Source organism: Etheostoma spectabile, chromosome 13 (assembly GCF_008692095.1).
Source record: "Etheostoma spectabile isolate EspeVRDwgs_2016 chromosome 13, UIUC_Espe_1.0, whole genome shotgun sequence".
NCBI classification, from domain to species: domain Eukaryota; kingdom Metazoa; phylum Chordata; class Actinopteri; order Perciformes; family Percidae; genus Etheostoma; species Etheostoma spectabile.
This window is the reverse complement of record NC_045745.1, coordinates 27,027,432-27,053,757: the sequence shown is the minus strand read 5'-3', so window position 1 is coordinate 27,053,757 and position 26,326 is coordinate 27,027,432. Positions and strand designations below refer to the sequence as shown.

The following is a 26,326-nucleotide window of genomic DNA, read 5'->3' as shown; positions in this document are numbered from 1 at the left end:
AAGTTGACTAAAAAGAGGAATAAAAATCATGTTTTGGAAATTTATTTCCTCTTTTTAGTCAACTTAAGCATGGGCATGTAAACTTATGAGCACCACTGTATTCTAGCTTTACAGTATTGTTGGTTTGCATCAGTTGCACAAATCATGTTACGTCACTCCCTCTAATATTTCTGCCGCTTTCGTCACCTGAAGCAGAATTACTATTTACAGTAGGGCTACTTGATATAGAAATGATGCACTTACAGTCAAAAGGTAATTCGATGAGGGGTGAGACACATTGCTATCCCATCACATGACTAAAGATTTCATCATAAACTGAGGGAGAACAAAATAAATTAACTCAATTACCAACTGCTCCAAAAGTCCCACAAAGTAAACTAAAATAACATCACTACTTTGAAAAGTGGCCCACTGTGTTGAAATCTCCACAACAGCAGTGGTGAATAATTCAAGAGGAGAAACTGACATTCAATCTGAGTCCCCCCTGTAGCATTTCTCTGCTGGCCTTCTCATTCATTCTTCTGTTGCCGTCGAGGCTTTATTGTTTGGATGACACATTCCTCTGCTCACTCTTTGCTTTTTCCCTTGCGACTGTAGTTCATCCTGACCTACATCTTCATTGAGATGTACAGAACATCACTCCAATACGGGTCCTATGTATATCCACTGTGGGGTAAAGCGCTGGGAGTGTGCATGGGCGCGACCTGCTGTCTACAGATCCCCATCTGGGCCATAGTGGCCATCAGCAAGGAAACCGGAACACTGAAAGAAGTCAGTATAAGCACTTTGTCATTCTGTCACTGTGAGGTCCGGTTCCACCTCTGCAATGATCTCACTAACTGTATAGCTGGAACTGCCACTGCTGTATCTGTTTACATATACAACATTGGTAGATGAAAGACCTTTGCAGAAAAGTTTATGACGGTCTCTTGCTTCTCTTTTGCAGCGTTTCCAGAAATCGATTCGACCTCTAAATTCCTGGAGGGTGAACACCTTGGACAGCACCGCAAGAGTCGAGGAGCATATGGAGGCCGAGAGGGTTGAGGCTCCGTTCACCGTCACACTCACAGACATGGACTTTACTGCAATGACCTGGGAGGAGGGAAGCCAGGCATGACAGCACGGAGAGCAGTGATGAAAACACAGTGATGAGCAAACTACGTTGTCAAGAGAAAGAGAAATTTATTATTCTCTGTAATGTGTGTTATCCGCCCCAGCTAGGCTCTGGTGGCCGTGTCTGAACAGACTGTTTGTCCTGCAGGGCAGTGTGAATTATTGCTTTATTTATACTTACATGTATATTTCAATTGTATTTTTAACTTCTTCTTTTTTTACATTGTGTAGAGTGTAAAATAGACGAGCTGGAATAGACTTATAACTTACGACAGTTGGATGTTGATCTAGTGGGACAATCTTATTTATTATCATAGAAGTATAGTGTAATTCATTTCCATCGACAGCAGCCAATAGCAGCTGAGAGACCAGATTTTTATCTTTCTACCTCCTTTTAGGAGGAGAGACAAAAAGTGCAGTGAGTTTTGACTGTTACCTTCAGCAACCGCTGATGGACCTGGAGAGGTGACTACAAATCCTCAGCTCGCCACAATGAATGCTGCACGGGATCAGAAATACTTTTTATCCAATTTCCTTTTTAAAAGAATAATTGCTAGAATTACTGCTAGAATAAAGAAATAAATTTAAAAGAACTTGCCAAATGAACTATTAAGTACTGTACATGTGTCCATATTCCTTGTCTGACTATCTGCATTTCAAATTGCCAGTTCCTGCACAAAATGTAGCAATCAGTTCACTTTGCTCAGAGTACATAGATATTGTTAAAATTACAGCCAAATTATGTACTAGCGTTGTAGACATTGTTTTAAGTGGGACTAACTAATTATCCTTTTTTTTTCTTTAGTCAGTATAGTTTAGTCAGTTTCTTTGACAGTTCTCCTAGTCTATTTCCCCTCTGCTATTTATTAGCAGAAAGCCCTCCTGGTAATTATATCATTGGTTTAATATCTGGAGAGGCATGTATCAGCTAAATGTATTATCCCCTTGAGGACACAAATATTTTCATTTTATCAATCTTTCTTACAGTTCTCTGATTTGACGGCTTGCTTACAGAAGACATCAAATTCCATTGTTTGAAAGTTATTTATTGGAATATTGGTTAGACTTATTTTACAAATATTTTTTACTATACCATTAGCTAGATAAGCCCAATGACTAAACTAATGGACTTAAAGGAAAGAAAAATATGATGAATTACAAAAAGATCTGACCCAGATGAGACAGCTCACTTGAACACATCAGTTGTGTGTTTATCTTTTGAAGTGGCCGACTGAAATAAACTTTTCCAGATAAATAACATTTGTTAACCATTCTAGTGGCACTTATTTCCCAGAAGACTGGCGTTTTAACATTTTCATGAACGTCCAAAGATTGTATTCCCCATTGGTTTCCAGGCTGTTTAATCTTAAACTGTTTTTAAGGGCATGTGCCCTCTATTGTCCTGTTGCACATAAGCAGATGATGACAGATACATGAAACCGGATCTGCAATGTCTGCATTCTGAAAACCCTTGCAGTCACATAACATTTTTAGTGCGTTAGAATAACAATAATTGTTTTCTTTCTCAAAGCATCTTTCAAGCAAGATCTCTACTTTTAAACGTGATTCAGAACATTTAATTATCCTTTGTTAAAGAATTGTATGTCGTGCCATTACAACTAATTTTGACACATCTTTTTTGCCTTTGTACACTGTTGCTATTGTCCTTGCTGGCTGTGATAAAAATACATTTGTATTGTCTTCATATCTTAAATTTCCTTTTTTTGTGACTTTGTGTATTTTTAATTTCAAAGATGTCTGATGGAAACTATATACAACTGTACAGATCAGTTTTACTTAACTTGAGTTTTCAGAGTTCCCTACAGAATATTAGTTTTGAAACAATAAACTTATTGTGATCATAAGGTGGCCTGCTTGTTTAAATGAAATTTATTGGGGGTAACAAAGACGATTTCCCAAAGTGTTCTTCACAATCTTAACCTTAACATTCACTTAAAATAGCAATATGGGATTATTACCGCAAGAGGGCAATGTATGGCAAAGATTAGAATGCAGTGGCAAGGTCGTTTATTAAAACTTAACAGTAGCTGTCTTTATTAAATGTTAAAGAAAATGTTACAGTGACCAGAGATAATTGATTATAGCTTGATAATCTGATAATGCTAAAATTGATATTTCCTTGAGTAGCATAAGTGAAAAAAGTGAAGTGTGTGTAACATAAAAAGAAATGAAAAACACAGATAAGGTAAACAGCGTAAAATTGTGGCGAAGGCACCATCGAATCAACATATGCACGATCTATATTATTGTAATAACTATATCATTACATACATAAGATCAGTTGAAATGATAAGTCGCCTTTCTAGCTACATAACGTTACTGGGCAGTAGCATATTCCGTTAATATAAACGGTCTATGGGCAGTAGACCCTTTGTGACTCATCTGGATGGCGGTATAAATGCTAATGAGCGGATGTTGCGTGGATATTTTCCCGCGTTTTCATCTCTTGAGTTTGGGTCAGGTCGTTTGCGGTGTGTCACGTGATCCGAGTGTAAGGGAGCTTAAGATAAATATGAAGCGATTAACCGGGTATATAATGTAAGCGTCGACATTGCTGGATATAAACAGAGACAAACGATCACATAAACTCAGTGAGCCGGTTAGTATACGCGAGGTCGTGAACACTGACTGTGAAGGGCGTCTAAATCTTGAGACACCGGCGGCACCGGCACGCCGCCGCGCACATCGGTGACACAAAACGAACACCCACTTCACCACGGTTTCAGGAAGTTAGTCAGGTTTTGTTGTATTGTTGCCACGGAACTCGTGCGGTGGGTTTTAAACTTACTAAGCCTTATTTGTTGCCTTCCAAAACCCATTTCTGTTTTTAATTATCATATTTGCCTGTGCGGTAACCGGATACCAAGATGCCGCCTAAAAAGCGCAACTCTGGGACGACACAGAGCAAGGAGCTGAAGAGTGCTGAAAGTGCTTCTCCAGACAAGAAGGAGAGTCCAAAATTAACGTTATCTGCTAAAAAGTAAGATACGTTATTTTTTGCCTAATGGTAATTCAGGTTTCCGTGGTATGTCAGCAGTCAGCAATAAAAATGTGTTCATAGCCTTATGTTTAGCTAACGTTAGTTTACTCTTCCAAGCTAGCTGAATGTGTCTAACGGTCAGGTTCACTTGCTAGCTCCTTCCAACTAGCTAGTAAGGCCTGTAGCGTTAATTAGAGCTAACATTTACTACAACTCTTTATTCACACATGTAAAATGAGATATAGATTAACGCTATTACAATATACAAATACTCATGAGTCTGATACAGACTTTGGCTAGCAGTCAAGGAAGTTGTTGTCATCTGTGCACATGTCTGTGCAACATGTTTTGATATCCTTAAACCAGTGATTCTCAAAGTGGGGCCTGGGGACCCCCATGGGTCCGTGAAATTCTATGTTCATTTATCATTTAATGTATTCTAATATCTATCTAATACATTCATCTTGTGGCGTTCTTTCACTTAACTGAGACTATTAAGGTGTAAAAAAAAAACAGACTACATCAAATTATTCCAAGAGACCTAGCTAGACACTGTTTGTGTTCTCCATGATATTGATTTATGGCCTTCATCCTTTAGACACCGAGACAAGGATGCTGAGTTTGTGACCCTGTGTAAGAGCCTTCATGTGACAGACCTGGTGTGTGATCGTGCCTGGACGCTGTGGAAGACTGTTCAAGATTCGATGAATGAAATCGCTGTATGTATTTATATACAGATATACTGTAATGCTGAATAAACTGACACACTGCAACCATTGCGAACATGTCCTTTGGCCCTCACAACCAAACCCTCTCAATGTCAGTGTTGCTTCTTGGAAAGCTCTCTAAAATTTGCCTTAGAAGGGAAAATGTGTTCTACTGTATGTCGTTTTTGCCTTTGTAATTGTAGCTGAATGTAGAATCAGAAATTTACTAGCACGCAAGTATAGTCACTAATCTAAAAAAAGGTATACTCAAAAAAATTGTGAGATAAAAAACTACTCCATTACATTTCTTTCAAAATGTTACCTTTCCATCCCTGTTAAAAGGAGAGCAGATGAGAATGAGCTGCACATAATAAACAAGAGACATGTCTCTCATATACACTCACAAGTGTCATGTGACAAGTGTTTGGGATTGTTACTATATTTGTATATTATACGAATCATTGAGATTAAATGTAAAATTTGAGATAAATCTGTTTTGCTGTAGTTGTCGCTATCAAGTCAGTTCATACTAATCTGTAGTACATACTCCAAATGCCATTTCAGTTTCTAAATCTCTTAAATGAAATTGAAGCAATCTATAACAAAGGTGGACAGAAGGGGTTTTGTTGAAATACAAGTATAACATACAAAGTGGTATAGCATTGTTCTAACACATCTACTGGATTTACGTTTTAGTAATCCTGCCAATTTTAATGTTCCCCACCAGGGTATTAGTGATTAAAATATTTTGCTTGTTTTATAGTTAAGTTGAAAACAATGTTTTTCATTTAATTTTTAGGACAGTGAGAAAAGGGTGTGGGGAGCTTGTCTGTTTGTGTCGGGGGCAGACATGGATGTCGCCTGTTTCACCCTAACCCAGGTTCTGAAAGAAGTCAGTCTAAAGTAAGTACTTACTCAGCATGATGCATGTTATTTGCAAACACGCCTACACATTAATGCATGTGATATCACTCATTTGAATACACATTCTGTACATAGTTGCTTTTTGCGCCATAGTCCTGAACAAGGTGCTACCAAACTGAGATGCAAATCTGAGGATTATTTTAGTTTTAAAAAGTGGTAAAATCTGAACCCCTAGTCTGGTTTTACAATTTGATCCTTATTTTTATTCAGTTTTATGCAATTTTTATTTTATCTCACACAAATGAATCTTTTTTTTTTTTGTAGTGTAAAGCAGTTTGTGGATCTGGTGAGGAAGTTAGATGTAAACCTGGATACCATAAGTACAAAGGTGAATTCAGCACTGACACGACTGGAGAAAAAGTATAATGTGACGCTGGCTCTCTACCAGCGGTTTGAGAAGTGAGTACACACATCAGTACAGTACATGTGCTTGATTCATACCAAGCTGTTGGGTCAAAATTGTAATTGTCACTAACATTTGTTTTGTTTCAGAACGTGCAAAAAAATCTTTGCTTTGGTTTCTGATGACCAGTAAGTTGGATACTTCTTTGCCACATGTGTAAAATTAACTAGTCATTATAGTCTTGTGTTTAATAGTTGAGGGCTTGTTATAAAAGATGTGATGCAGGTTTATGATTAATGGTTCAGTGTCTCTTTTCCAAGGGAGAGGGAGACCATGCGGAGCTGCTGGACAATGTTTCTTTTGGCCAAAGGTAGGTTCGGCTTTTTAACACATTAACAACGACCAAAACAAGTAGGATAAAGCTGTTAATACACTTGATGGAATAGTTTTCATGTGGCTTCGTCTTCTTCTTACCATCCTTCCCTCCTTTTTCATGTTCAGCTGGAGAGCTCAAATTAATTGATGAAATGGATCTCCTCACGGTTACAGTTCTGTTGTTTCTAGTCTGGCGTGGTAGTATTGGGATGCTGCTTCTCATGTGCTGCATCTCGGCTGTTTGCAGGAAGGGCCTTGCAGATGGAGGATGACCTGGTCATATCATTCCAGTTGCTGCTTTGTACACTGGAGTCATTCATCAAGCGCTGCCCCCCAGACCTTCTGCAGCCTCATTACAGTAAGCTTCAGTTTCCTTTACTACAACCTCTGTCTTTATGTCTTTAACCTTTCTGACATCTCGTAGTACAACCAGGTCTTAAAGTTTGAAAAGTCAAACCAATATTTAAAAAAAGGAAGAAAAAAATATTTTGAGTCGGGATGTAGACATTGATTTTGCTGTTGTTGTTGTAGATGTGCTAATGTGATTTGAAGCTGTTTTTTTTACTTAAAAGTTTGTATAGCATCATAAAAGGGTTTGTTTATGACTCTGTGATGTTTTTAAGCCCTTAAATGTTTTTCTTTCAGAATCAGCTATCAGCAAAATCCAGAGCCTTCCAACACGAACATCACGCCGCAACCAGAGCAAAGCCAAATTCCGACCTCCAGAGCCGGAGGTGGATTTGCAGCTTCTCAAAACCTTGTGCGAAGAGAATGAATGCAATACAGAAGAGGTATATTTCTTATAATACAATCATTTATTTGCCCTGGGTTCTGTGTAATTGGTCTAATTTGCCCCTTTATGCCAATTTTATTTGCAGGTGAAGAATGTATACCAGACCAGTTTCTTGACTTTCCTGGACTCACTGGATTTTTCGAGATCTTCAGATTTTCCTCAGGTGAGCGTGGGGGGGGTGGTTCAGTCTGTTTGGTTTCACTATTTGTTGTTCACACTGTTTTCATTAGTTATATTGTCCTGCATGCTGTTGCCATTGTTGAATGTTTAAATATCTGACAGCTGTTGGTTGTGTGTTCTGTGGTGCTTACACATGTTTGGTTTTTGCATACATTGTGTGAGGAAAATGTGTACTCTAGCATGATTTCATTTTGTAGTGTCTAAGGGTAGTATATTGCAGAGGTAGGTATGAAAACAAATGAGACAGGATGCTACTGTTTGCTGACACCGACACACTCCTTCAGGAAGCATACAAGACCTATTTTACTGTTGCATTACCCCAGTAACGGAGGTGGTGCACATTATATACACAAGTGTCTTATGTAAATTAACTATCATTTTATTGATCTGACCTATGAGGGGCCTGGGTAAATTTGAACAAAAAACGGTTATGTTTTCAATGAGATTTTGGGCCAAATTATTTTACAGCACATCTGTGCTGTAAAATAATCTTAGACTGAGCTTCAGTCTGATGACAAGTCAAGTAAGCCTTGCCTTATTTCAGAGATGTCTATCTTGTTAAGATTGAATTCTGATCTGAAACAGACAAAAATTGGCAGTGTTGTAAACCTACAATCTTCAGACTTGTATAAGTGCAATTAGGAGAGCGCTATTGACTTGGTGTGTTTTGGGAGTTAGTTGATGTGGATAATGACAACAAGAGTTTAAAGGCTAAGCATAGAGCCATTAGCAGAATTAATAAGGTCAAATCCCCTCATACTGGATATTCCTGATGAGGGATTGGTTCAACACAAACTAGCTCTATTTGCTGATGATATTTTGTTATTCTTAGAGCATCCCAGGGTCTCTGTTCCTGCACTTTTAATAGTTTAGATAAATACAGTGCAGTGTCAGGTTATAGATAAATACCAACAAACGGGAAGTAATGATGTAAGTGGTGAATGGCCCCGCCCCTAGATGAATGGTACCTTTAGGAAATCCAACAGGGATTTAGTATCTGGGTGTTATTCTGACACCAACACCAGCACAGCTTTATCCCTCCAATTACAACAAACTAATCAAAGAGATTAAACAGGATATAACTAGGTGGGATTTGCTACCTTTATCACTTTTTGGCCGAATAGAGTCAGTGAGGATGAATATTCTACCCAGACTTCTTTTCCTATTTCAATCTCTGCCTATTTATATACCACAATCAACACTTAAGCTTCTTGAAAAACGTATATCAAAATTTATCTGGCAAAATAGAAGACCCAGGATACGTTTAAAAATACTGATGGCAGGGAAGGAAAGGGGGGGCCTGGGTCTACCTAACTTAAAAATGTATTATTGGGCAGCCCAACTCAAAGCAGTGGTGGCATGGGTGACCAAAGATGAAGAAAATGGGTGGCTATCCATTGAACAGAATTCCTTGAAAGGGATACCAATATCTACTCTTCCATTTCTTAGTCAGCAGGCTCAGAAAAAAATAGGAATTAATAACATCTGGGTCAAACACACATTGAAAGTGTGGAACAGTGCCCAGAAGCAATTAAAGGGGTCTATAGCTCTTTCGAGGGCCATGCCCATTCTCGGAAACATTGAGTTTCTCCCATCAGTGACGGACTTAGCATACAGACGGTGGGCGGAAAATGGGCTGGTTATTATAAATCAGTTGTTTGAGAACAATACATTGCGATCATTCTCACAACTTCAGGAAAAGTTTGACTTGCCCTCAAAGGACTTGTACAGATATCTACAAATACGACACTACATCACAAATCACATGGATGGGGCTAGTCTTAAAAAAGATCCAACTAGTGTTGAACGGTACTTTATACATATTTCTCAACAAGTGGTTTCAACTAAGCACCAAGTTTCACATATCTATCAGAGTCTTATGAGACACACTCAGACAATCCCTTCCACATTAAAAGTGAATGGGAATTGGAACTCTACAATTATAGATATGATACATGGGAAGATATATGTGAGGCGAGTCATAAAGGGATTGAAAGTCCAATGTGGAAAGAATTTATTGGAAGTTGAAGATGAGATTTTTTAGGACCCCCTCTTAAGGTTTCCATGTTTAAAAACAATACCCCCAACACTTGCTGGAGAATTGTGGTAGGGTGGGAGACCATACCCACATATCTTGGACTGTCCAGTGATACAGGCATACTGGAAAGACATTAAAGAAGTGACAAAATCTTCCAGATGGATTTCCCCTTGACCCTTGTTTTTCTTATTGGAGATAATGCCTGAGGACTTGCCTCCAAGGACCAAAGCTACATGTTACTATTTTGTTAATGACCGCAAGAAAAATGATTACTATTAATTGATGAAGCTTGCCCCCCTACAGTAGCTCAGTGGAAACAAAAATAAACGGTCCACACAATGGAAAATATGACTGCTATTTACAGCTGAAGGTGCCTGTGTTTGTGAGAAGATGGACCGCTGTCATTCTAGGCCTTGATCTAAAATAATTTAAACATAATTGTGTAATGGTGTATTATCCTTTTTCATGTACCAATATGGTTGTTGAATGAAGCTCAACACAGGGTGACCCTTTTGTTGTTTTGTTTTTTTTTATTTTTACTTTTATTTTTTTTTTCGTTGATTAGAAAAAAAAAAAAAAGAAGTTTAATTGTCTAAAATTGCCTGTAATGTTCAGTTTGGGCAATAAAGTTCAAAAAAAAAAAAAAGAGTTTAAAGGCTAGAGTTATGTCTATGTGGCCAACTCTGGTTAAAGGCAGATTATTGTATTTCTACTTTTATTCACTCAGGGGATTTTTGCATAATGACACAGTTGTAAAAGTCTTGAGACTGTTTAAGGAACTAATGTAGGCAGGTATTTAGAGTGTCTTGATCAAGTATCATTGTCAGATCTCTGTGATTGTAGATCTAGTTAAGATTACGATTTTACATTTATAACATGCATTAAGATAAAGAAATTTGGGGCATTGCTAGAGCTTAAGATACCCAGCAATATAAGGAGTAGTTAGCCTTCCATTACATAAACAGCTCATGCACAATTCAACAATAATTTCACATTGTGAAAAGCAGCATACAGTGCTTTTCTTTTTGAAAGTTCTTTTTAGCTTTTGGATTTAGGTAAAATAAAATTTGTTGGAGAACTGCTACATCTGTTATGCACTGCACAACCTGTAACAGCCTTAATGTGCGGAATTATGAATGGAGGCTCTTAACAATGAGTAACTTTGGGCTCTAATTTTCTTTTCTTTTTTTACCACAGGCGAATGACCTCAACCAACAATATGAAGAGCACTACCTCAAGAGTAGAGACGTTGATGGACGGCTGTTTTTTGATGGAGATGAGACAGTTCTTGTGCCTAAAATCGAAATGTAATTTTATTCTTTTCTTCACTACTCATTGTTTTGACATTGGTAAGGTTAATCTATTAAAAGAATTTATAGAAAAGTGTTTAATAATTTGCTGCTGTTATCAGATCACAGGTGGAGAGAACGCCGAAAAAGAACCTGCCAGATGAAGACGTACTCATCCCTCCACAGACTCCAATCAGGTGAGCCAGTCACACACACCTTGATTTTATCAATCATTGTTTACAATCATTAACATTGTTACAATTTCACCTGAGAGTCTCTATACACTGTATGCTGCTCTGTTACCAACTGGTACAACTGTCGTACCTTTCGAAACCTGATCTTTTCTGCTTTTAATCCATCCAAAGTACACAGAAATTGACAGTAAAAACTATAAGATGGACTACATTAGTAACAAAGTGATTTAGTACACTGGCCTTGATTGCGCAGTTTTTTTAAAAAAAAAAATTTTTGTATCCTATCAGCCACAGATGGTGTGGAGAGGTTAAGATAAACCAGGTGTTCTAATAATTGTTTCCAAATATTAAAGTTTAGCATGATATCTATAAAGATATTATAATATGCTTAAGCAAAGTTAATATTTATTGAATGTTTATATGTATCCACAAATGGGAAAACCAAACATTTGAGATTGTTCTGGGATTTCTTGACATTATGTATATTATTGGGTACAATTCAGTTAGTTCATGTCTGATGTCTGATTTTTGTTTTGTCTCATCAGAGCTGCCATGACCTCCATCCAGCAGTTGAAAGGTGATCTCACCTCCAGTGGGGATCAGCCATCTACTAACCTGGCTACATATTTCAAAGTGGGTCTCTAAAAGTGTTGCCAATGATTAAAATGCCACTTAAACTGCATCTTACTAACTTCATTTGACTTTCTGTGTTTTCTCTTTCCTGTCATCAGAATTGCACCGTGGACCCAACGCAGGCTGTGCTGAAGAGGTTGGAGACACTCGGACAGGCGTTCAGCCAAAGGTTTGGCCAGGCAGTCGGCCCGCGCTGTGTAGTACTTGGTTGGCAGGTAGGAACTAACACTGAGCAAGACGATGAGCAACAAAGGCAAAACTTACTATGCTCAAATGATGTCATGTCTGACTTGATTTCTTTTGTCTTTCAGAGATTTAAACTCGGTGTCAGACTGTATTATAAAGTCATGGAGGCAATGCTGAAATCGGTACTTGATTTGTTTGATGTTGTCTATTTTTTTAAACAGTTTTATTTAACGATTTTGTATTTTTATAGTTTATTTGTTTAGAAGTTTGAGTTATTTGAAATGTTGCCATTCACAGGTTTACCCGCCAAAATGTATCTCAGAAAACCACAATTGATAAATTGACTGCATATTAAAATTATCTAATATATTTCACATGTTTTTCTTCCACTTTATGTGCTTTACAGCTTTTGTTTATAGAACAGGGTGTAGAGCAAAAGAAACGTGTGAAATATCTTGTATTTATGTTGTTTTCCCTCCCCATTTTTGTAGGAAGAGAAGCGACTGTCTGTACAAAATTTCAGGTATGCGTTTAAGTAATCACAATAATAAAGCTAGTCAATTGTGGTGTGTATTCACTTGTGCATGTATGCTTTTTGTTGTTTTACTTGTAAGTGAAGCGTTATTTTCCTTTGAGGTAAGTTGTTTTGATTTCCATTCCAGTAAACTCCTCAATGACTCCACATTCCACACATCACTGCTGGCCTGTGCTTTGGAAGTGGTGATGGCAACATATGGAGGTGTGTACGTCGTACAAGTTAATAACCGATGGAATCACCTACTAACTCTGAATTAACTGCATTGTCTCTTACAATTATCAATGATGCATGTAAATGTTTACCTGTCTTGTAGATGTGCGACGAGTTGTAATAATATTGTTTGCTCCTCATGGTTAGAGAGCAGTTTTAAAACTGGGGGATACAACCATGGTGGTGGTGATCCAGTTGAAACTGACGTGTGTTTCCCTTGGATATTGGACGTGGTCAACCTGGCTGCTTTTGACTTCTACAAAGTCATTGAGAGTTTCATCAAGGCGGAGCCCACTCTGAGCAAGGATATTGTCAAACATCTGGAGACCTGCGAGAATCTCATCATGGAGAGGATAGCATGGAGAACGGTCAGTTTTATCACTATAGTATGCTTATTATAATGTTATGGCATGTAATTGAGAGAGATTTATGCATACACAACATAAAGTTGTGTGTGTGTGTGTGTGTGTGTGTGAATATTACTACAGTTTAAGAATAACGTAAATGACATAAGATCAACATACTAGTACATTTTTGTAAAATGAGGCAGGTTTCACACAAATTCCACATTCACTACATATAAAAAATGTCATTGCATAACAATATTTCACAAACACAATGAATTTGTACTGACAAAGTATACTGGACAAAATAACTAAGATGAGAATATGCTTCTTAGCATGGCACTAAACCCAGACTGCTGCACAGGTGCGGCGAACACATACAATTCAACATTGCAATTTCTGCCTTAAGTACCAATAACACAAGTAAAGTTATCTTCAGTTTACTTTTTAAAGAAGTGCACACAGTATGGGTAACAGGATACTGTATATGAATTTGACAAACTCCTGTTCAACTGTATGAATCCGTTCAATAAAAGTAGTCTAGTGCTCTTAAGATAATTATAAAGAAATGATCTGAGTCACTGGCTGCCACTGCCTCCACCACAGGGCGCCTCCCTGTTCACAAGGCTGTTTGAGAAATAGTAGATGAGTGGGTTTAGGCAGCAATTCAGGCTTGCTAGTGACAGCACCACGGGGTGCACAGCCTTGGTCACCTTGGCCAGGCCACAATGGGGCAGCAGACCAACATGTGTGAGGGTGTATCCTAGGAGGTTGATGTGATAGGGGACGAAACACAGCAGAAAGATGCCTAGCACCCAGTAAATAACGGTGAGAGTGTGGCGACGGCTGCGGCGCTGGCTGCGGGAGCGGTGTCTCGGCTGGCGAAGCACACTCAGCACCCTGCAGTAGCTGCAGAGAAGTAGCACAGTGGGCAGCAGAAATGACCCTGTAACTAAGCCCAGAGTTACCAGGATGATGGTGCGGTGGCCTTGCGAGGACGGGTCCGGCAGACAGGGCTTTTGTTGGTCAGCTGCTGCAGAGTGCAGCAGAGGCAGACTCACACTGAGCCCCAGCACCAGGCACCAGATCCCCCCACTAACAAGCTGTGCAACACGCAGTCTGCGGAGTGTTGAAGCCAGGGGATGCACTACAGCAAAGTAGCGGTCCAAAGCAATGCACACCAGGAAGAAGATGCCCCCATACAGGCTGATGTATTTAAGGGTAAAAGTGAAGTGGCAGTATGCCACCCCAGGAGTCCAACTAGATTGGTATCCTGTCTTGGAGTACAAGGCTCTGGCCTTTTGGTGGTAGTAGTAGATTCTCAGGGGCAGAGAGATTACAAAAAACAAGTCGGCAGCTGACAGGCTGACCATGTAAATTGCTGTGCTGTTCATGGTGGAGGGAGATAGACACAGTCTGCGCAGAGCCAGGCTGTTGGTGACCAACCCCAGCAGGAAGATGACACCATAGGACACTTGATAGAATGTGAAGCGGTAGCTTGTGTCAACAGTGCAATTAGATAGAGGTGAAAATGGCTTGGCTGGCGTATCAGTCATATTCCCCAGCTCCATGTTCAAAAAGGATTTGCTGCTCCAACACTTAGAAATACTGATTTTTCTAATATCTGGAGGGAATTGGGTTGGTTGAAGTGAACAAAAGATGGGAGGAAGGAAGGAACGGGTTCAGTTGCTTCTGCTGGAGGTAAACCTGTGGCAAGTAAAAACTTAATAAACTCAAAGTGTCTGCTGTTTTATGTAATGCAAATTTGCTGAGATGACATGAATGCACTGCCACGGCTAACATAACTGAATTTATATATGATATGCAGGACGACAGTCAATAAAGTTTTAACTGCATCTTCCTGCTCTCATAAAACAAGCAAACATTTGGCTTCATTACTGGCACGGGCGGGGGGGGAAGAATCTCATCACAATGTTATCTGTTGTCCTGGAGTAAATTCACATAAAGTGAAGCTCATGAAGTTTATTCATTGAGATTGTGAGAGGTGTGGATTTTACCGGTCATTTTTAAATATGTTATTTGTAGTGCATAAAAAAATTCCAGTTAAGCTTTTTTTCAGTCATTATTGGGAAGGTACATATTATAAGCACATTTAATTAATGTAATTTTCATACGTTTGGTATATGTCATCATGATTTTTGGGAATTTTCTTGTATTTCACATCTTTTTCTTTTTTTGTGAGCAGTTCACCAGGAATCTAGGCTTTTAAACACATCCAAACACTCCAGTCAAAAAATGACCCAATTTAGAGTTGAAACAATACCAATGTCTTATTACAAGAGCGCTTCCATTATTATTTTAACACTAATGAAATTATGATACTTAGCCTTTCATTCATTTCAAAAATACAATTGTGAGATTAGTTTGAGTACAGGCACGTTGTTTGATCATCACCATACTATCACTTTCAGTTAACTTTTGAGTAGTCTCTCAATTAACCTTTAAGTTTGTTGTTTTATGTTTTTTTTTATATTCAGTGACAATATTTGATAGGACATGTTTTCTATGACATGATAATGCATTTTAAACTTTTTCTTTTTCAAACCCTTTTATTTTTTGCTCTTGACATAATTTAGTTGTCTGCTTTGGTGATCTGATAAGGGCTGTTTAGTTATTCAGTTGTCACCAATACTAAGTGTCTGACGAGTAGCAAACTGTTGACTTGAGCTTGATAGGATCTTTTAGGAATTGCAAGTCATGTAGCAGATTTGTGTTGTGATCACAATAATTCTTTGCCTTAATTTGGTTTCCTACATGTAATATGCCAAGACATTCTCAAATATCTTAAACGATATCCCATATACACATAGTCTCCAGTATCTTTGTGAACCCTAAAATGTTAAGTTTCCACAACACCTTGGTAAGTTGTCATAGTTAATTGCTGTCTTCATTTTATAAAAAATAAGGTATATACTGTACATATACAACTCAAGGTAATAACAACTAAGAAGAATGTTGAAACAGAAAACGTCATCACTTACCAGTATCAGGATCTAAACAATTCAGTGATGATGTGATAAAGTATTCTTCCAGACAGCTGGTGTTCAGCAGCAGGGAAACTTGTTAAGATGCTCATGCTACTGATTAGAGCTGTACACGCCCACACTCACACACAGGTCAGGGTCTCCCTCTCCCCCTCTCTTTCCGCTCTCACCTCTCACCTCTCCTATGCACACGTCTTGTGGTTTTTTCTTACTTCCTATTAGCTCATTTATTAAAAAAATGTAATGAGCTTTAGAAGTACTGATCAATAGGTTGGCTTAAAGATAGCCTTGTTATGGATACACTCATTATCTGGTCTTACCCAACTAGGTTTGTCAATCAGCTGAATTTTGTGATTAGCTTTACAATCAAGCACATATTGTTCCATTACCTTTTTTATAGTGGGAATCATGTTTATGGCTGATTGTTAAAAACCTGTACAAGTGATTGGAGTTAATCATCAACTGTACAGATAGAGGAATAGCAATAATTCACTGAGTGTCAGCTTGGGAACAGCGCTCTTAGGGAACAAGTCAGTGTAGATCTCAGTCCATGGCTATTAGTCCATGAGACTCCAAATGAAATCATAATGTTCAGGACAGGTCCTTATGATTGATAAAAATGTATGTTGTGTCAAAATGTGAGTCTTTTGCACTTCAGAAAAGAAATAATTCATCTAGTATTTACATCAGATTTTCGCCAATCAATTTGGCATGTCATTAAAGCAGAGTTTAGTGCCTGTTTGAATAATTTGGAAAACAGTATTCTGAAATGGCACACACTACGACTTAGCTACACACCACTTGGCCCTTGTGAGCCAAATTTTTGAATTACATAGAAATAAATAACATAAAGGACGCACGTCTTGATCGAGAAATAACTGGTTATAATTTATTCACTTAAAAAAAAAAGCCTATTTGTATTACATGGTGTAGTGTGGCTTAGAGAATTTAAGATTTAAGCAATTGCTAATTGGTTTCTAACTGTTTAAAATTTTAAACTGAATTATTCACTGAGACAGAACCGTCTCAGTGTTGCAGCAACCACCAATGTGCTCTTTTTTTTTTTTTTTTTTCAACATGCTTCTCCTTCATGAGGCTTGTTGTTGCTCGCCTGTTTAAGTGTCAGAGTCCCGTTCAGCGGTGGTTATGAGACTACCTTTGTCAGAACACAGCCTCAGGGGTCTCAACAGGTATCCAATAGCACTCGCTCTTGCAGCAGGCAGCTTTTAGAAGAATGAACAACATTCAAGTTGCAGCATATTCTATTTACAGTGTGAACTATGTTTTCATGTTTCCCATTAGTCCATAGGAAACATTTTGTCAGTCTGGCTTAGAAATTTTTAAATTATTCTCATCAAACATCAAATTCAAGTCTGAATTTCTTTTGTTGTTGATCATCGTAAAATTCTACAGAAATAACCATTTATATAGATCAGGCCATTGGCGTTGTTAGTGCATTATTTGGCTGGCACAATGCATCTATCAAATATTGACGACAGCTGTAATCTACTTTTTGAAATTGTATTGACTCACTGTGCATTCATGGCACTGGCCAACCAACCACAGTACCTGTAGCTGGGTTATTACCTGTATGAGTAATCAGTGTAGACAAATGATTTGGCAGCACCCATAGAGAGTTGCATGTTAACAACTGATACCCTGTTAATGTCAAATATTTCACAACACCCCAGTCCATCAGATATAGATACTTTTTTTTTAAATCACGCAAACCTTTTAAGTCAACACCTCTTTTATTCACTTTCAGTGTGTGTGTATATATATATATATATAATGGATAGTAAAAGCTGTTAGAGAATATAAAGTGGCCACAACTACTTAGAAAAAGTACAGTACATGAAAGAGTAATACTGGTTCAGCATTGCTAAAGCAGAATAATCTTAAAGGAGAATCTGCTCTGAGGAATAAGATTACAGTTACAATGTCTTATTTGCAAAAGCTCATACTTCAGCAGAACCATGCACTTGACTATGCCCCATACACCTGTCCTCTCAAATAGTACACATTATAAACTCATAACTACTAAGAAAGAAATGTTTTCTAATAATGTGTGTTGTGAATTGGCAGCCTAAAGGGTCAATGCTGTAACACACTTTCAAATGTTTCCGATTGGACTTGTTCCACTCTTTCATTGACTGACTTGGGTGTCCTACTCTTTTTTGTCCAGTAGAGGAAAGAGTGACTCCTTAGTAACCATTGTTTGTTATTATGATCTTCAAGGCAACTCCACCTCCACATACATCCTCACATTCAAATCAAGTTTCACCAACAATCATTGAATTTTTAATCGTGTCCCATGATAGAATTTACATTAGATTGTAGACTCATTGTCAAACACTTTGGATTTCTGACTCCACGGAGACAGGCTTTTGTGTGTTGTATTTGGACTGCTTTGTGGGCTGTCCATCTGTAGTCTGTCGAAAAGCTTGGCACCATAGTGCCATACTGTGGACTTGCGTTTCATGGAACTCTTAATGGTCTCTGAAGTGAAATAGTATATGACTGGATCAAAACAACAGTTGGTCACTGCTATGCACAGACTAATTGGGTAGATGGTCCTGACCACATATTCTGCTTTGCACCCTTCTATGATGTTGGAGCGGACCAGGGCATAAAAGATGAGATTAACATTGTAGGGGATGAAACAGAAGCAGAAGATGAGCAGATGCACTGTGATCATCCTTAGGATTTTTGACTTGTTTAGGTTCCCTCCATGGCTGAAGTTTCGGGGTTTCCTCAGTGTCCGTAGCACCATGATGGAGCAGAAGACATTGAGCATCAATGGGATGATGAAGCCCACAGTCTCGATAAACACCACCACCTTGGACAGCTCAGCCTGCCACTGTTTGTTGGAGTAGTTTTCAAAGCAGAAGTTTGAGGATTTTGCATTGATGGGTGAGGTGGTGTCCAAAAGGAACCCAGTGGGTATACTTCCAGAAAGAACCATCACCCACACTATACAGCAGGCCAGTTTGGCATTCCTTCTGGTACGAATTCTTTGGGACCGGAATGGGTACACAATGGCCAGGAAACGGTCAACGCTGATGCAGGTGAGGAAGAGTATGCTGCTGTACATGTTGGTGTAGAACAGGGCCACAGAGATCTTACAGAGCACGCTACCAAATACCCATTCACGTTTAATAAAGTAAACGATCCGAAAAGGCAGGGTCATGACAAAGAAAGAGTCTGAAACTATAAGGTTTATCATGTAGGTCGTTGTCTCATTTCGCAGCTTCAGTGTACAGCCAAAAATGTATAGAGCCACCATGTTGAAGACAAGTCCAAATAAAAACACCAGGCTGAAAACACAGCTATACAAAGGGTACTTGAAGTCGTCACTCTTGATGCAATTCTTGTCATTTTGAGTGACGTTATACTCTAGTGTGCTGCTGTCATTCATTTTTAAACCAGGTAGCAAAAATGTATGTTTCATTTGTGCAGAAAAACAGTCCTGAAATACTGAAGAAGGCTCAGTTTGTGTGGTTTTGTAATGAAAGTATATTGTAACTCCACAAAATACCTTAATCAGTATCCAATGTCCTTCTTTATGTACGTGAAAGGTGTCCTGCACATCCAATAATCCTCATTTAAGTAAGGTTTTCAGTTGTTTCCAGTTGTCTTTCCCAGTTGAAATGTTTATCCCTTTGAGAGTCATGTGGCTCATCTCTGTGAACAGTCGAGATGTTCTTCCCTTCGCTTGTTTCCTGTCTGTTCTTGCAGCAGCGCTGGGGTGGGGGGCATGGTGATTGTTATCTTATTCTCAAGAGGTTTTGCTCTGCCCCTGCTTGATCGTAAATCAAAAGCCTTGTAGCAGCCTGCAAGTCGGTCTTCAACACAAAGAAAACTCCCTGAACTGTTGAAACACAGAGGGAGGAGCTTCCACCAGGCCAAAGTCCTCCTGTCGCTGCTTTGTTGTAGCTCTTGTTTTTTTGTTTGTTTTTTTAAATAATTTGAACAATTGGACTCTAGTCTGAAATTGGTGTGGTCCATAATTTTAATTTAAATTAAAAACAAGGTTTGGTTTCTTCTTGACTGCAACAGGTGTGTTTTAGATCAATTGCCCATCCCTTTAGAGACCCCAAGCTAAATAACTAATCTAAACAGAACTTTTCCTATACCTAATAAAACATTGCAGTGTTGGCATCCATGTCAGTAAATGATGATGCAATCAAATAACGTACTTTTGAGAAACGTGTCTTTGGCGTCAGCTTGGCTTGTGTGACACAGAGAATGTACTAATAGCAAGTACATACCTGCAGTAACTATGTACATCCGTGAGTAGTAACCCACGCCCCTGTATGATCTCATCGTGTGTGTGTGCGTGTGCGCGTGTGCGCGCGTGCGTGCGTGCCTGCACGTCACACGCAGAACGCTTTACCACCGAGTGGGTGGGGGGTGGTACCTCCTTTGACTCTTTTTCTGTTTCCAACATTGGTTACATAATTGCTGGATAATAGCCAGACACCATATAGTTTTGAGTTGCTGTGAGCTGTCGCCTACATTCACTAATTCTAACCAGAGGCATAATATAAAGTAGTCTCAGAGATTATTCCTTCACGACGCTGTGCAGTGCGAGAAAATCTCAGAACTGAATTGGGCAGACATAGCAGTTTTCATCAGACTCAACCTGGGTTGGTTTAATTAAGTCTACCAATAACTTACAACGCCAATATACCCCCACAAATCAAATCTCCTACTTCTCCGTTCTCCGTCAAGCCACTAAATCTAACCGATGGTGTCATGTAATGCATTAGTTTAACACTCAAAATTAATAAAATACATGTGATATGTGATTGTACTTATGAATGTTTTCCTTATTGCACTGATACTTTATCAATGCTGCATTTGTTCTTCCAGGGAAAACCAAATTAACTCTTCATGAAGTTATTGAGATATTAATATAGGCACCATTTTTCTTAATGGTCTCTGAAGTGAAATAGTAAATGACTGGATCAAAACAACAGTTGGTCCCTGCTATGCACAGACTAATAGGGTAGATGGTCCTGACCTCATATAGGCACAATTAATGAATGTCATCATTTGTGATTTAATAATGTACACTGCAGTGCAAAACAAACCGTAGGTGCCCTCATAGCATCCTCTTCTTCTTGTTCTTGATTCTTGTTTCTCCTGTGTTTTTTCTGTGTCAATAAAACTGCAGTGCAGAGGTTACGTTATCTAATAAACATTAAATTGTAGCTTCAGTGATAGTGTTGTGATTATTTATCATACAAAATGCAATTCAGAATAGCAACAGACTTCACTTACAAACAGAAATCCAAAATAATATAAATTTTGCTTTTCATATTTGCAAAGAATTGAAGTATTGATGGGCCAATGAGGTGATGGTAAGAGTGTAATTGGCATCAGTAAAAGTTGAATTTGAGTTGTAATCTTCCAACCATGGCTTTTGGAAGGTTTTCCGCCGTGTCTAGATTGTATTTCTTGAATTGAGTTCCAGTGAAAGGTGTGTGTGGTCATTCTCTTCTCTTATGCAGTGGGCGTTAAATGAGCTTAAATGTAAATAATCATGTTTGTGTCTCCGCAGGACTCCTCGCTGTTTGAGCTGCTGAGACAGGAGCATGAGGGCGGAGCAGCAGAGCAGGTGGAGACCCCAGCCAGTTTCAGTCAACCACTGCAGCACAACCACACCGCAGCTGACCTGTGAGTCCGACATCCCACAATACATTTGCCTGTCTTTCAGTTGCTGATACGGAGCAGCTAAGAGACCTTAGACAATAAAACTTTTTTACCTGTTGTAAAGCCACTGAGTCATAAGTAAAAGAGCTCATCACTCATAGTTAAATTTCATGATATAAAAAAAAAAAAAAAAAAACTTAAACCTGTTCGTTTACCTGAGTCTCAACCACTTTAATTATTAGTGATCTGTGGTTTACATTTAATGGAATTGTTTTTTAAACTTTAATTTGTAGATGGTGTAACTGATGGAGCCCAATGGGTTTCTCTCTTGTCCCTACAGATACCTGTCCCCCATGCGTCCGGGCCAACGTGTCTTGCCTCCCGAGTCCCCAGCCACACCCAGCTCTCAAGCGGCCTCTCAGCCTCCGTCCCAGCCTTCCGGCCAGACTCCCCGTCACCCAAAGTCCAACTCTCTCAGCCTCTTCTATAAAAAATGTGAGATGTCTAGATGTTTTTTCCATCAGATACACACAGATCATTAGGTTTCTCTTGATAACTTTTATAGATTAACAGATGTGTGGATAAACACTGCCAGCTCCACTTTACAAATGGAAAAGGTAATATTACAAAACAAAAACCGCTTATCTCCATTTTTCGTCAGTGATGCATTTCCAATTTGCCTTAATAATATACTCTGAATTACTAAAATACTAGGTAAATAGAAGGTATGAACACATTTTTTCAGTTTGTTCTATTTATTACACATATCCTTCAGGTTTCTTTCTCCATGTTCAACCCTCTCTGTGGTCTCCTCTCGCTGTAGTGTACCGCCTGGCCTACACAAGGCTGAAGATACTCTGCTCCTACCTGCTGTCCTCCCACCCTGAACTGGAGCCCATCATATGGACCCTGTTCCAGCACACTCTGCAGCACGAGCACGAGCTGATGAGAGACCGCCACCTCGACCAGGTAACCACTTGGTCTCAGTCTCTTGCTCTCTTGTTCTCTCGGCAGCTCTTTCATCATGTTTTCTTGTTTCGTTTATAATCTGCTTCTCGTTCTTGTAGTTGATGATGTCAGCCATGTATGCCATATGTAAAGTGAAGAGTGTTGATCTGCGCTTCAAGACCATTGTCACAGCGTACAAGAACATGCCCAACACCAACCAGGAGGTGACGCCTTTTAATGCTTACATCCCTGTCTGTTTTTTTTTTTCTGTTGTAATCACACTTTATGGGAAATTAATTATGAACGTTGCATTTTTTTGTGTTACTCTGTATGTTGCAGACCTTTAAGCATGTTTTGATCACTGAGGGCCACTATGACTCCATCATTGTCTTCTACAACCAAGTGTTCATGCAGAAGCTGAAAACCAACATCCTGCAGTATGCGTCTACTAGGGTGAGACACCTCCCTAAGTAGAATCAACAGTTTGACGTTAATACAGGCACATTTAGATACATGTGCACAGCTACTAACGTATACCCTCATTGTTGCTGTTTTGTTTTTGTAGCCACCCACCCTCTCTCCAATCCCACAAATACCACGCAGCCCCTACAAGTTCCCCAATTCACCTCTACGAGTGCCTGGGAGCAACAACGTGTACATCTCCCCTCTGAAAAGCCCACGCATGTCCCCGGGTATCATGACTCCTCGCTCCAGGTGAGTTCTGCATGTTCATGGCAGATTGTTGTGTTGTTTGTTGAAGTAGTACGATCTTTTACATTGGGCTCATTTGTTTTGTTTTCTGCCTTTACAGAATGCTGGTATCAATCGGTGAATCTTTCGGGGTACGTGCCTCTTTGTTGCATATTAAAGGATAATTTGCCATTTACAATGATTTTTATTTTTTTTTCTCACTTACTCTGTTGTTTCTGTTTTGTTTTCATCTGCAGCTGTCCAATCGGTTCCAGAAGATCAACCAGATGGTCAACAGCAGCGATCGGTCCCTTAAGAGGAGTCTGGATCTCGGCTCCACTCCAAAGCCTCTGAAGAGGTTACGGTTCGATGTGGATGGGCAAGATGAAGCCGATGGCAGGTTGGTCACAAATGGTCTTATAGTTGCAATAGCATACTGGCACCTTGATTTATGAACTCTTCCTCTAAGTCAAGACTACTTGTAGTGTTCACTCAAAGCATAGTAGTTATCATGGTATACAGTGTATATACACATATTTCAATTAGGCTCACTTTATATGTTTTTATTTTCAGCAAATCCGGAGGCGATTCTACACTTATACAAAAGCTTGCAGAGATGAGTAAGTGAAAACTGCTTAATATAATAAATTATTATATTTTTTGTTGGATATTCCCAATTTATCTTTCTTCATGATTCCTTTCTGTCAAATCGTATGGTTTGTGGATCTATGTTCTCGTAACATTGATGATTTGATTAATGTAGGCTCCACCCGGAGTCGCATGCAGGAGCAGAAGATGAAGGAGGACGCAGAATCAAGGAAGAAGTAACTCTAAAGCCTGCTGAACTGACCTGCACTGTTTATCACAACGTGAACACTACTTTTTGTTCACACACAAAGTGAAACATGAGTTTTTCTGTACATGGAGTATTGGATTTTAGTTTGTATTTAACTTTGTCTTTGAGGAGTATTATGTGAATGTAGAGGACTTTCTCCTCTTTTTTTTTGTTGTTGTTGTTGATGCTTTGAGTGTTTTAACTGAATAATGATTGACGCCGTTGACTTTCATTTGAATTTTGACTTGTTTGAGATTAAGTGTTTGGTTTTTAGAGTGATATTAATTCGTGGGTGTTATTACGTTATTTTTTTTTCACTCTCGAATTTTCTCAATTGTCTTGAGCGTTGTTGAGCTAAACTGATGGCTTGCTTGTTAAATAATTGGTTGAGTTTTACCAACATAAGTAAGCTCATACTGTATGTTGACCTTTCTGTTTTTGACAGATTGTTTTTCAAATTGTGACATTTCAAATGTTTCAATCATGATGCAACATTTTACATGTTAAATCATGATTAATCTCCCCAAAAAAGACTAAATGTTGGCTTTAGAGGAAAAAGGATGTCTTTTCACACAGCAGTTTTACTTTTAAAGTCATATTTTACTTGGGAATTTGCTTGGATTGCTTGGAAAAGTTTAATATGTGCCTTTAACTAAGACATATAAAAAAAAAAGGAATATCAAGGAAAATTATACAGTATATCATTTGCACTCAACCAAAACTCATGCTGTTTCATAGGACTTGGTTGACGGCTAATGTTTCTCTTTGTGTGTAGTTTTTTTTTAATTCTTTTGTTTGAAATACACCGTACATCAAATTTATAAGAAGTGGGTTGGGGGGGGCGGGATACAGCAATGAATACACACCACGTAGAGCATTAATATGTGGGCTACACTCCAGAAAAGTAAAATATTGCTCCAAATGTCAATTACCAGAGTTTTAAATTAAAATGTGTTTATATTGTACTTTATTGAAGTAGTTTCTTGAAAATGTAGAAAATATTTGTTTTGACAATATTTTTGTTTGCTTTGCATGGATGTCACTACATGTAGGTGTTGTTGTCTTTGCTAATCAGTGCCGTGATTGCTGCCTATCCGGGCCAACAGTAGACGATGCCAGTAGGTAGTGATTAACAAGATAGGCCGAGGAGCATCATGACGTTGAGTTATGCATTTTCTTTTTTGCTTTTAGAGAGGGCTGTTGTGTTTTTCTCAAGTTTTATACACTGTTATGCTACCAGATTTTGGTTTGTGTTTTGTCTTGAAACACTTCATAGAGAGTTGTTCTTATCATAAAACCCTTTTGTAAAAATATGATATGAGGGTTTTTGTTATGAAACCGAAACATGACAAAATTAAGTACTTCTTTCTCAGGATTCACGAGGCAAATTTGTCATTTCTTGTGGCCATGCTTTTGTCCAGGGCCCTGTTTGCCCTCTCAAGGCTAAGATGATCATTAAATCCATTTTAAGAACTTATGACTCTTGAATGTTCTTCACCTTCTGGATCATTCACTATTGGCCCCAGATAAGTACAGTTTAGACCATCACCATCTCCTCATTGTGGTTTAAAACATAAACAATTCAGGTTTCCTTTTCTCACTGAACATATTTCAGCAGTGATTCAAAACCAATTAAAGACAAATTTTGTAATTGTAAGTGCCATCCGTCATGTTTTATCACCTCCTGTACAAAAGGAATGTAAGTGACAACAAAAGTCCTTTAAGAATACAACGGTCCTCTTCCTCCCTCTGCTGTGCTAAATCGTGCTAACAAGAGTCAGCCAGTCAGGCTTCACTTCACACAAGATTACAGATGAGTGATAAACACGTCACTGTGCTGCTAATTGGATTCACTCTCGATTTAACATGATCATATTTGGCTGTGGTCGACTAAAAATGTGCACTTGTTCCAAGATTGCATAATGGAAAATGTATTTGGTCATCCTGTGATATGAAACATACTATTCCTCGGTTGAGTCTGAAACCACTAACAATCTGATTGACAGTCAACATGTTCAAAGGTGGGGGAAAACAAAAAAAACCTTACAGAAGTTTCAAGACAAAGTAAAAGTTTAGTAAACAGACTTCCTTAAAGAGACCTGCATGGGAAAAGTAGTTCAAATCTTTCTTTTTTTTGTATTATTATTTGCAGCTCATTGTTTTTCCCTCTGCTGTGAACTCCCTCCAGCTCCTCTGGGGGACACGATGACAGCTGCTGCCTGTTCAGTAACAGCTACCTTAATTGTACCGTGGCACTGTTTCCAATGGAGAGACTGGAGTTCATTCCTGTTTGAACACAGAAACAGTTTTGTTTGGGCCCAG

The 26,326-nt window shown here is 38.7% G+C and overlaps 4 protein-coding genes across 7 annotated transcripts in view; 2 read left to right on the top strand and 2 right to left on the bottom strand.

The window, feature by feature from the left end:
* slc6a7 (solute carrier family 6 member 7) overlaps window positions 1–2,746 on the top strand; it is a 10,151-nt gene extending 7,405 nt beyond the window's left edge. Inside the window, exons 13-14 of one of the 2 annotated variants that reach the window (XM_032533964.1) lie at window positions 598–771; window positions 947–2,746. In XM_032533964.1, coding sequence (XP_032389855.1) covers window positions 598–771; window positions 947–1,117 — 345 coding nt within the window. In that variant the 3' untranslated portion in view covers window positions 1,118–2,746. The remainder of the gene's footprint in view (window positions 1–597; window positions 772–946) is intronic. The other variant, XM_032533965.1, reaches the window with a different exon arrangement.
* An 836-nt stretch (window positions 2,747–3,582) lies between these two features.
* rb1 (retinoblastoma 1) lies at window positions 3,583–25,489 on the top strand. Of its 3 annotated transcripts, XM_032533948.1 has the most exons (28): window positions 3,583–3,863; window positions 4,002–4,114; window positions 4,713–4,833; window positions 5,621–5,724; window positions 6,010–6,144; window positions 6,238–6,276; window positions 6,394–6,458; window positions 6,711–6,821; window positions 7,109–7,254; window positions 7,342–7,419; window positions 10,672–10,781; window positions 10,886–10,960; window positions 11,503–11,590; window positions 11,689–11,805; window positions 11,902–11,958; window positions 12,268–12,299; window positions 12,439–12,515; window positions 12,672–12,892; window positions 21,440–21,555; window positions 21,872–22,026; window positions 22,355–22,500; window positions 22,599–22,703; window positions 22,819–22,932; window positions 23,045–23,193; window positions 23,291–23,321; window positions 23,427–23,569; window positions 23,743–23,789; window positions 23,933–25,489. In XM_032533948.1, exons 2-28 carry the CDS (start codon window positions 4,002–4,004, stop codon window positions 23,995–23,997), a joined length of 2,760 nt encoding a protein of 919 aa, XP_032389839.1. In that variant the 5' UTR covers window positions 3,583–3,863; the 3' UTR covers window positions 23,998–25,489. The 3 variants fall into 3 exon arrangements, with proteins under 3 accessions (XP_032389839.1, XP_032389840.1, XP_032389838.1); XM_032533949.1 differs by having other exon boundaries at window positions 3,583–4,114; window positions 6,409–6,458; XM_032533947.1 differs by having other exon boundaries at window positions 3,583–4,114.
* Window positions 13,438–14,682, bottom strand: LOC116700631 (lysophosphatidic acid receptor 6). Its single transcript, XM_032533999.1, has one exon. The coding sequence runs from the start codon at window positions 14,437–14,439 to the stop codon at window positions 13,447–13,449; it is 993 nt and encodes a 330-aa protein (XP_032389890.1). The 5' UTR covers window positions 14,440–14,682; the 3' UTR covers window positions 13,438–13,446.
* On the bottom strand, window positions 17,883–19,729 carry LOC116700626 (lysophosphatidic acid receptor 6). The gene has a single exon (XM_032533992.1). The coding sequence runs from the start codon at window positions 19,322–19,324 to the stop codon at window positions 18,203–18,205; it is 1,122 nt and encodes a 373-aa protein (XP_032389883.1). The 5' UTR covers window positions 19,325–19,729; the 3' UTR covers window positions 17,883–18,202.
* Window positions 25,490–26,326: the final 837 nt, after the last annotated feature.